This window comes from Drosophila innubila (genome assembly GCF_004354385.1).
Source record: "Drosophila innubila isolate TH190305 chromosome 2R unlocalized genomic scaffold, UK_Dinn_1.0 1_C_2R, whole genome shotgun sequence".
NCBI classification, from domain to species: Eukaryota; Metazoa; Arthropoda; class Insecta; order Diptera; family Drosophilidae; genus Drosophila; species Drosophila innubila.
The window spans coordinates 8,245,335-8,256,149 of record NW_022995374.1 but is presented as its reverse complement, the minus strand read 5'-3'; the positions used below and the strand labels follow the sequence as shown (position 1 = coordinate 8,256,149).

The following is a 10,815-nucleotide window of genomic DNA, read 5'->3' as shown; positions in this document are numbered from 1 at the left end:
AGTTGCAAAAAACAAATAAATGAGTAATATAAAAAAGAAAAACAAATATAAGTGTTTTTAGTTTAAAATTATATTTCCAAAAACATTCAAATAAAAGTAAATTAGTTTAAAATATAGAAAACAAATGGAGTTTTATTTCTGTAATGGAAAAATTTTTAGGGATAACTTTACTTAAAAATATTTGTAGCATACCTTTTGGGGCAGGTGATTTTTGTAGTCTTCACAAATCATGAATTCAATAAAAATAGCTGTTTCTGGTTGAAAGGCTTTATAAATATGATACCCTTTATTTAATCTTATTTTGAATCTGTACTTATTTAAATGAAGTTCAAATTTGAATTGTGCGCCGTCCAAATTAAGTTACAGATTGAAAATAGCCAGAGCTAGCTATAAAATACCTAAGATGGCAACATCGAAAGTGGAATGTGAAACAAAAACAGGGAGTCCACTTTGAGCAGTTGCACTAAAACTGTAGAATATTTTCAAGGGGAAAAATTAAACAAATTTTTTAGATTGATTACAAGACTCTTATATTTAAAAAAAATATATTCTTTAATTACAAGCTAAACTCTAGAATAGTTTCCATTGCTGCCAAATTGTGTTCCAAATTAACGTGCATCAAAAACGACAACTGTAAACAAATCGAAATGTTATTAGTCGCATACAGTTTGAGAGCCACTGTTGTAGCTTGCTCTCTTTGTGGGAACATGGAATACTTACGACGCTTGGTGCGTTTCTTATACATGATGCGGTAGCCACACTCACGACAACGTATTGGGTCCCTGGGACGCATCTCATTCTCGTGATGACATTCTGTTGGGATTTGTTGTGGAATAGTGTACATTAATAAACAAATGAGTTTGTTGTTGCCGCAACCATGTGCGCGTTCTGGTGGTAGCGTGTTTGTGTGTTTCACCCGCTTTGAGACTTTCTTTTCTACTTACCGCCGCAAATGTATGTCATAGCGGTCTTTACATTCTCCTTGGAGCTGGTTTCCGACATTTTTACTCAACGAATTTAACAAAAACTTGAATTTGGGGCTTGTGCAAAAAACGTTGTTATTACAATTCCACAGTGCTGCCAACTTTTTTGAGGAAAAAATCTCTGTTTCTATAAAAACCCAAAATATACGAAGACATCTGGTAATTAATAAATACTGAATAAGTATTAAATAAAAGAGAGCGTTGTTCCCAAAATGGTACATATGGCCATATCGTAAAAATTAGCAGGGTGGCAGTCTTTGGCCCAGGTGGCAGCCTTTGGGTCAATTTGAACGTTTTGTTGCAGATTTTATTGGTTTATTGAATAAAATGGTAAAGAATAGCAACAAAAAGTTTGCTATGCACCCGCGTAATGTGTTGCGGACAGCGCCGGACTATACTAAGTTGGCCATAAAGCATAAAAACTTTCGCCAAGTGTGTGAACTGGTAAGTTGCGAATGTTGATTTTTGAAACATTCGATTTTAAATTTATAGTCCTTTGCAGGAGCTCAATGGCAAAGTATCGCTTAATTTTCGAAATGAGCGCACACTGCGTGAGCTGACTAAAATGTTGTTGCTGGAATATTTTGGGTTGCACGTGGATTTCGCACCTGGCAGTTTGGTGCCCACTTTGGCCCTGCGCTTGAATTACATTTTGTGGCTGGAGGATCTGTTGGCGAATCGTAAATTGGGCACAGTGCGGGGCATTGACATAGGTAAGAAATGCTGATAATGTTACTAGATTGTAAACTAAATAAAAATAATACAGGCTGTGGCTCCTCGTGCATCTACTCGCTTCTGGCGGCCAAGAAGAATCAATGGCAAATGCTGGCACTGGAGTCGAAGCTATCCAACATTGAATATGCCCGCGAGAATGTTAAACGCAATGAGCTGCAGACGCTTGTGGAAGTCTATGCACAGCCGGATAAGCAGAGTATCTTCAAGAGCTACTTTGAGTCATGCAGTCAGAGAGAGAAACGCTCCTTTCATTTCTGTCTCTGCAATCCTCCGTTCTTCGACTCGAATGCTCAGAATCCCTTTGGCGGCAACACACGCAATCCTGAGCGTCGACCTGCGCCCAACAATGTTCGCACTGGGAGTGCGGAGGAGCTAACCTGCGCCGGCGGGGAAGTGCAGTTCGTACAACGTATTATCGAGGAGAGCGAATTGTATAAGGATCAAGTGCTGTAAGTCCAACTTCCCTCAATTTGAACATTATTAACGTTTAACTCTTTCAGGATTTTCACCAGCATGCTGGGCGTCAAGGCTAATCTGCCAAAGATTTTAGACTCTCTCAAGGAGCGACAGATTAGCAATGTAAGCACCACGGAATTCCATCAAGGACACACAACACGCTGGGCAGTTGCCTGGACATTTGAAAAGATACCTTTAAAAGTAGATACTAACTGTTAGTGCTTTGAATGTACTAATGTGTACTTAGTATATGTATTAGATGTAGTTAGAATATTTGAATACCCATATGTACCCATCTGTGGCGACACTCACACAACTGTTGCCCGCCCATATCGCATTTGTATCGCGTATCTCGTATCGCGTTTCGTGCCGTCAAAAAGCTTTTCTACTAAATGGAAATTTGCATGTTAAAACACACTTTGTGGCCACAAACTGAACAGTTCGAGTAAACAGTCACAAAAATAACGGAAATTATCGTTTCGTTTTTATCATTGACCACACCGGTCAGTTGGCCAAAACAGAAACAGGCCAGCAAACAAACGCAGAATGATACAAAAAGGTATTTCTAACTTGTAGCCTGCGTTCCTTTTTACTCACACCCAATCACACCTGAACAAATGCGTCACCTGTTTGACGATTTGGGAGTCACTTTTAATTGCAGCACACATTTCATGCAACTTACACTGGGTTGTTGAAGACTTGTAACACGTTTAAATAAATGATTTCGAGTGTATCTATAGTATAAAGTTGTCAGTTTTCCTTTAATAACCTATGATTTGTTATACCTTTAAACATATTTAACCAAACAATTAAATCTGTTCAAAGTCCAATATTAATCGTATGTTGTTATATTTATCAAATATCATTTCTTATATAAGAATATGTTTTCAAAAAATATATAAAGTAAAGGTAGATTTTAAATTTATATAAATAAATGTTAAAAATTTCAATAGCCGGCAAATTCATGAAATTTAAAAATAAAATTTCAAGTATAGAGTATCTAAATGTCTAAATGTCGGAGCCTTTTTACTTGTTCTTGTTATTGCGTTTGTTTTAACAGTCTTTTATAGCGTTTTCACACGTTAAGGTGCAGAAAACAATGTAATTAAAATGGTACAAGTCTTTGGCTTCGGTTTCATATGCCAAGGACGCACCTCGTCCTATTGTTGCTTTCGTTTCAATCGAATTTTTGGGCGTTGGTTTTAGCCTTTTTCAAAAGAATTGCAGCTTTAAGGACTACGAACAATTTTATAGCCTTTTTAAGCTTTGCTTCAGAGCCGTTCCAATGGCAATCTCTAAACATATCCTGTTCACTGCCAACTCCAACTCTTTTTACTTCTATGATAGTCGCCTGACTCTGGTTGCATGCCAAGCCAACAATATTAAACGGCAATATGAGGCAGATCATAACAGACGATGGTTAAGGGGATAACTGCATATCATATTGTACACAACATGACCATTATCATAAGCCATAGACACGGATACCAACATCCACACGGACACGGACATCGGAGTGGAGTGAGCAAGTCAAAAAAGCAATTGGCAGACAAGCGGCAAACCAAAACTGGCAGTTCGTATGTCAAAATTGCTCAATGTTGACTTTAAAATCACATTCAAGAGTCAGGAAAACAGATACAGACAGAGAGAGAGAGATACAGATACACATGTATGTACGTACATATGTAGGTAGTCAGTTCAATTACTCGTCTCATTGTGGTGACTGAATGCAGACACGCCCCTGCTCCCGTCCCGCCCCGCCTCCGCCCTCTGGCGAATGCACAAAATCCACTCAGATGTTTATTGAAAAGGGTTACATGAATGACACACACGCCACAGACATCGGCAACACGGACTGTTTGCATTACCAACATCTACATGTGTATATCTAATAGGTGTGTGTGATTGTGTGTTTGTTTGTGTCATTTGCCTGTCATACGCCTCGTTATTCCCTTGCAGAGCATATTATAATTTTGCCACGAATTATGTAACGCCTTAAAGATCACAGTTAATATATGCATACAGAAGTTGAAGACCTTCTGCTGAATCGATATAGTCATTATCTTAATGAACCTTGGAGCAGATAAGTCATTTTGCTAAATATGTAATTCGAAAACAGCTTTATATTATTATATAAATTGACTGAAAATTAAACACTTTTTTGTTTCTTAAGATATTTTATTTAAACTCACAGATTGGGATTGGGTATAGTCTTATCCTTATTCTTTAATATGTTTAAATTAGACTACTATAACTATAGTTGACCTACGTACAATTCTCAAAAATTTAAGTGCTATCGAAATCCCTTTTGTTTTTCAAGGTATTTCAATTAAAATTATCTATTTTTATTTATTTTTAATTATTTTAAATCTATTTTTAAATCTACAGGCATCTGCGAGTGTATATGATGTTCGGAGTGTCTTAGATGTATTTTCTCTCCTGTTTTTCGTTGGTTTTGCCCATTGCACTAAGTGAATGTGCCCTAACAATAGCATACATTTAGGCGCACAAACTAACAGACAGAGAGACAGACAGACTGAGGCGGCAGATAGACAGACAATCGGAACTCTAACAGTTCTCAGTTACGTGGTGTCAGCAAGATAGAGAGTTGGAGTTGCCACAACACAATCTCAAAGACCCAAACCCTGTAACAACCAACATAAACTCAAACTCATTTTCCATCAGCTGTGTGAGACATCGCCTTGCATTTCAATGGGCTTTTTCAATTTAGTTGACATGTCTACCACAAAATCACACTCCAATCAGATGGAGTCTAGTTTTGGAGTGCCACACATTTTCTGCTTAGCTTTTCTTGTTAGTTTCTTTAACCAAAGGCACCTCACACACACAGATTTCTTGATTGATGAATTTTTGTGTAGAATTATCTGCCATGTGGGCGAGTGATTGATGTTGTTTTCTAGCAATTGTCAAGGTTGACTAAGATTTGTGCCCAATTTTGTGTAGTGTATGAAATGTCATCTAAATTAACCCGAAGATGTTTTGGCAACATCTGGGAAAATCTACTAAAATCACGAAAACATTTTCCTAGTTATTTTTGCTTTGTCATCCAATACACGTGAAGAAAAATTCAGGTTTTGTTTAGTTTGAAATCCGAATTAGTAAGCTTAAATATTCCCAGAGAATTAAAGATTTTTATTCTAGAACTTTTATTATACTTATATACTTATTATACTTTTAGTATACAGCTAAAAATATATGATTTTACAATTATTTTTTGAAGTGCACAATATCTATATTCTATTTCAATGGCCATGTTCACTTTTATGTCGAGTCATGATTCAGCTATGTTTATGTTGCAATCCAATCAGAAAATGTTTCACATTTCATTGCCCTTGCCAGTCAATTACTTATCTGTTTTAGCCCTGTTCTGTCCTCGAAAAATTCCCAAGCCCAATTCTCGTAGGGCGCATTAAAAATGTATTAGAATAACATAATACTCGTATTTGTGTCATAAACTTATTTTCTAAACAATTTTACGATGTCTATAAAAATAAAAAAAAGCAGGGCAATTTCATTCAATAAAACGGACTGCAACCAAAAAAAACCCTATTGGTTGAAATTAAGCTGCTTTTTACAAATATCACGGGCACCAGTTACGACTTTATGACATTATCCAGCACCTTTAACTGACCATATTTCGTGTTTCATGGTCGTCGTGTAAACAATTCGTGACCCGAGCGTGTTTTTAATTAACAATTACGTTGTTGGAGCAACTCGGAAACAGGTGTGAACTGTGTGTGTGTGCATATGTGGATGGGTTTTTGTGTTTTTTTTTTGGGTGTGTGTGTGCCCCAAATTAAGCTAATAGTTGGAAAATTAGAAATAGCACACATGAGCGAGCGCTTAGCAGCAAAAACTTAGTTTGTCCTACAACTTTACCCAAAACCCTCCTGAAACAAAGCAATTTGGAAAGATAAAATATTTTCCTTGTTTTTGTGGTTGTTTTTACTAATACATATCTGAAAGAGCTTACTTTTTATTCGTCGCCTTATTTTTATTACATATATAATAAATAATGGGATTATTAGCTTAACCAAAAACCTGCAAACTGAGAAATTAGTTGATATAAATAAATATTATACTCAAGAATGACCATTTTTCTTAATTTCAACACTTAATTTCAATTAGATCACTGGGCGTATGATTAATATATGAAGAAAACACTTAACGCTATTTTGGCAAACTAGTGACAAATGTATCCTATATCATGTCGACTTTAATTCAATTATTCTGAGCGACTTTTAGTGTCGCTAAACGAAGGCAACACAAATCAACACCAAAGTGTGTCAAGGGGCAGCAAATTGAGGTGCCACCAGAAATGTTGTAGTTTATTTTTAAAAAGAAAAAATATTAAAAGAAAATTAACATGAATAGAAATGGTTTTTTCTTATGAAATGTAAATGCCAAATTAATTTTAGATAAGAAGTTGGATTAGTTTTTGGCAAAGTTATAGAAGCAGTAAATGTGTAAAAACATTTCTTGTAGAGTTTCAAACTTTTGAAGTCAACATTTTACTTGGTCTGAGAAACTTAAACTGGCTTTGGGCATTGACTTTGTTTGGCCTTAGAATAACCTGCTGATGCTGTTTTCCGCTGGCCTAAAGCTGCAGCCAAATCCGGCACTTTAATACATAAATTCGCTTACAGAAAATTGTTGGTCTGCTGTCAATTTGTGTAGTCCCGAAAAGTTGTTGCGCGCCGTTGAACTTCAGACAAAAAGGACGCGAAAACTTTCCACTTGGCAGCTGCCCCTGGAGAGGCCAAAACCACTCACATACGCAAACAGATACACACACAAATACACACAAATTGGGGGCCAAGTTCCTGTCATTTTGAAGTGTATGTTTATGTGTGTGTGTGTGTAGGCTGACGCGGCGTATACGTAATATTGTCTGGCATGTTCCATGCTCTTGCGTTTGCTTTGAAAGCCAGCACAAAAATCGAAGCGTTCCCATTTCAGAAGGCAGTGCGGAAACAAAGCTTCTCGAATTTTTATCTTTTGCCAAAATAATGACTTTGCATTTCGGCGGGCAAATGATGCGCAAACTTCACCCGTTTTGCCAATTATGGCCAAGGCTGTAACTCTCAGAACAGCTCGTTGTCTGTCACTTTGTCAACCTCAGAAAAGGGTTTATGTCTCGCCAGCGCATTTGTCATGCCTCTGTTCCCCAAATAAAGCACTAAAGGAATGCCAACCAACAGCATTCTTCGTCCAGGCGAGGCGACAAATTTCTGTGGCAAGTTCTCTTGCATTTCTTCTGGGAAATGTGGCTCGCTATCTTAAATCTTAAAATGTACGTTGACATCGGCGACGCAGTGTTTTGTAGTTCATTTTGGTTGTGTTTTGGTTTTTGCGCTCTTGTTGTGCCACTTGTTCTTCTCCGCAGGCCGGAGGCAAGTGTGGGCGTCTTGTGGCATGTACAAATTCACGCATTACGTTCAATTCTTGTCTGTCCGTCCGTTTGGTCTGTTTCCGAGTGCGCTGCGAATGCGGCAGCTGACGCTATTTTATACCCTGTGTTGATGAGCACATGAAAAGTTGCCTACTTTTGCTGGTCCAAAATAGTTCAATTTAAATCATTTAATTTACACTCCCAGGGTATACTACGCGTGTGTCAAGCTCGACAAGTGTCTTCGAGTCGTCTTGTGACTGTTGACTACTAAAATGCAGCTACAAGCACAGATAAAAGCTTCAGTTGTCGACAGAGACTTAAATTAAGTTTTAAGTCCATTGTGTTGCACAGTTTTGGGGCATTAAAACTTTAGTAATGGGGTTTGCTTCCTAAAAGGAATTCGAAACACAATTGCATTATTTCATATTTTTAATTGACTAACATTTAAATTTTAAGCTGATGTGGCATTTATATGGTGTTTTTATAAGCTCGGAGCATTTTTTGCATAATTGTTAAATATTTACCGTGTGCATACAGGGTGTTCCCTTTTTGATTAACCCAAGTCAATTTGATATGTACATTTACAATGTACGACTCATTTGCATAGTAGTGCTTAAATTGTGGGGGTTGTTCTTCTCTCACTTTTGATTAGAATTTTGCCAGCTGACGTCTGAAAGTATGCCCCAATTTGAGTGCCACTTAAAGGGACAAATTCACTCTGTGTATTTACATATGTAGTCACATCTTTACGATTATGTGCCGGTTGCCAAACTAGGCGGGTATTTGACTTTATGATAACGACACCCTGTGCAATGGCTGTGGATAGTCGCAATTGCAGAGCGGAGAAGGGGAGAGCACAATAAGCGCAGACCAATTCATTTCTGAGTGACTCACACAGACACGGAAACAACAACACACACACGCATTTCCCCCCACATATATATATATATATGTAAATGGACCCAAACACACACAGACATCGCAAAAAAGCAAACTCCCAAAGGGAAGCCCACAAAAAAAATGTGAGAAAAAAGTAGTCAAAAAAAACATAGCAGAAATAAAAGATTGGTGAAACGTAGCAAAAAGAGTAGCAGAAAATAAAAAAAAAACAAAAGAAAAAGAGAGAAAGACTAGTTAGCTACTTACATACGCTTGTACGTATGTAAATAAATATGTGTGTTGTGCTTGGGGCAAACAAAAAGCAAACAACAAAAATGCAAAGATAACAGAAGAACTTTTCATTGATATTTTTATGGGCAAATTTTGTATTTGCCTTTTGGTTTCTTCTGTGTAGCTGTTTACGGCTCGCTACACGCAAAGGTACAGCGAATATATGAGTGAATGTGTGTGCGTGTGTGTGTGTGTGTATGTTCAAGTTGGTGCGTGCAGACATCCTGAAGGATGATGATGCCATGGCTTTGCCAACTTTGCAGCAATGGCTGCTGCTCTTCTGACTCTCACTTCGGTTGCTCCGGCATTGTTGGTGTATGTGTGTGTGTGTGGTTGTGTGTGTTCACTGTCGGCTTTGTCGGTCGCTTTGTTTATTTGCCAACAACTGTGCAGCCAAAAGCCGAGAAACAACAACAACAAAAATGGCAGATAGCAGCTGATGTAGCAGTTACCGCTCTCAATTTTGTTTTACTCTCTTTCACCCTATCTCTTTGGGTGGAGCTCTCTTTCAATTTACTGGCACCCTGGTTGAGCACCCTATGAAAATTAGAATGCTTAAAATAATGAAATTATTTTATTTTTTAATTTACTACATAATATATCTGTACTAAATTTATGAAGCATTTTTACAATTAGTATTTGCAGGATTTAAATAATGCAAAAACCTATTAAATTAATTTTATAATAAACTTTACAATAAAATATCAAAGCCATTGAATAAATTTAAATTTTCCATTTGACACATTTTAAAAATCTTCAAACTGGCATAACTTTGTCAAATCTTAACCGATTTTCCTGCGGAATGTCAATTTTATCATTATTTGCTCTCTATATTAATTCTGCATCAAAATTTTAAATTTTTTCCAGCACTGTCCATTTTTTTCATGCTTTTCCCTAGGCGCATTTTCGAAATCTTCAAACTGGCATAACTTTGTCAAATCTTAACCGATTTTCTTGCGGAATGTCAATTTTATCATTATTTGATCTCTATATTGATTCTGCATCAAAATTGAAAAATTAAATTTTTTTTCGATCTCTGTCCATTTTTTCAATATTTTTCCCTTGACGCTTCTTCTAAAAGATGTGTTTTGGGAAAACTCGATATTTGTAACTTGTTGTAATATTTTCCGATTAATCACAACTAGATTCGTTTTTTTTTAAATTAAAATCTCGATTTTAAGATCGATTCACAGTTTGGATTTACCACATAAGTATTTATAATATAAATATGTTAATCACTAAGAATTTATTTATAAATAAAATTTAAATTAGAAAAAAAAAATTTTATTTTCTTTGTATGGATATGTATATATTGCTAATGTCTCTAATTTAAAAAATTCAATTTTAATTTCAGACTCACGGCATTGCCACACTGTGCAAGCAACGAAATGAGAATGCGGAAAGCGCTCTCTCATTGGAGGACTGAGCAGTTACTCTCTCGATTTCTGGGGCTCCTTTCTGCCAGTTGTTGACTGCCGGCTGACGGTGTCGCTGACGTTGCTGCCTCTGCCTCTGCCACTGCTGTGCCGTTGTTGTTGTCGCTGCCACTGACTCTGCTACCGTTGAGTCGACTGTTGAGCCTTGCTCCTGCAGGATAACAGCTAGAATTTGAGTTTTAGTGTAGACGCGTCGCTTGCGTTTGTCAGTTGTGCCTGAGCTTGTGCCAGTGTCAGTCAGTTAAGAGCTTCACGTTCCGAATTCCGATTTCCAAACTATCAAAATATTAAAAATTATTTTAAAACTGACTGGTCATTTCGTGGTTGTGAACCTTTTTGTAGTTCTTTTGAAAACGTGAAAATAATCAAATAATTTAAAAAATAAACCAAATCTTGTATTTTTCTAACTGATTTTGTACAAAAAGGTTTCACACAACAAAGTAAAATAATAAAAGCGCAAATAACAAACCTCTAACAAAGTACGTACAAAGAGTGTGTGAGTGAATTGTTGTAGTGGGAGTGTGTGTGTGTGCTTGATTTTGACATTGTTGTTGCTGTTGCAATTGATTAAACAACAGCAACTGGCTGGTCTGGTTACCTAGGCCAACTCGAAGCACAGAGA

General features: G+C 36.9%; 2 protein-coding genes across 2 annotated transcripts; one reads left to right on the top strand and one right to left on the bottom strand.

The window, feature by feature from the left end:
• Positions 1-512: 512 nt before the first annotated feature.
• Positions 513-1,091, bottom strand: LOC117784360 (DNA-directed RNA polymerases I, II, and III subunit RPABC4). Its single transcript, XM_034622083.1, has 3 exons — positions 945-1,091; positions 721-813; positions 513-631 (listed from the first exon to the last, which is right to left on the bottom strand). Exons 1-3 carry the CDS (start codon positions 1,000-1,002, stop codon positions 609-611), a joined length of 174 nt encoding a protein of 57 aa, XP_034477974.1. The 5' UTR covers positions 1,003-1,091; the 3' UTR covers positions 513-608.
• Positions 1,092-1,274: 183 nt separating this feature from the next.
• Positions 1,275-2,645, top strand: LOC117784150 (U6 small nuclear RNA (adenine-(43)-N(6))-methyltransferase). The gene is made up of 4 exons (XM_034621807.1): positions 1,275-1,427; positions 1,486-1,696; positions 1,750-2,167; positions 2,219-2,645. The coding sequence occupies exons 1-4, from the start codon at positions 1,311-1,313 to the stop codon at positions 2,391-2,393; spliced, it is 921 nt and encodes a 306-aa protein (XP_034477698.1). The 5' UTR covers positions 1,275-1,310; the 3' UTR covers positions 2,394-2,645.
• The last annotated feature ends 8,170 nt before the right edge of the window (positions 2,646-10,815 follow it).

What these genes read in the sequence shown, in the direction of transcription:
- LOC117784150 (XM_034621807.1), top strand. Translation starts at nt 1,311, where the DNA reads ATGGTAAAGAATAGCAACAAAAAGTTTGCTATGCACCCGCGTAATGTG. An exon ending in TTCGCCAAGTGTGTGAACTG is followed by an intron (nt 1,428 to 1,485) that starts GTAAGTTGCGAA and finishes AGTCCTTTGCAG; the next exon opens with GAGCTCAATGGCAAAGTATC. An exon ending in TTGTATAAGGATCAAGTGCT is followed by an intron (nt 2,168 to 2,218) that starts GTAAGTCCAACT and finishes TAACTCTTTCAG; the next exon opens with GATTTTCACCAGCATGCTGG.
- LOC117784360 (XM_034622083.1), bottom strand. Translation starts at nt 1,002, where the DNA reads ATGTCGGAAACCAGCTCCAAGGAGAATGTAAAGACCGCTATGACATAC. An exon ending in TATGACATACATTTGCGGCG is followed by an intron (nt 814 to 944) that starts GTAAGTAGAAAA and finishes AAATCCCAACAG; the next exon opens with AATGTCATCACGAGAATGAG. An exon ending in TAAGAAACGCACCAAGCGTC is followed by an intron (nt 632 to 720) that starts GTAAGTATTCCA and finishes ATTTGTTTACAG; the next exon opens with TTGTCGTTTTTGATGCACGT.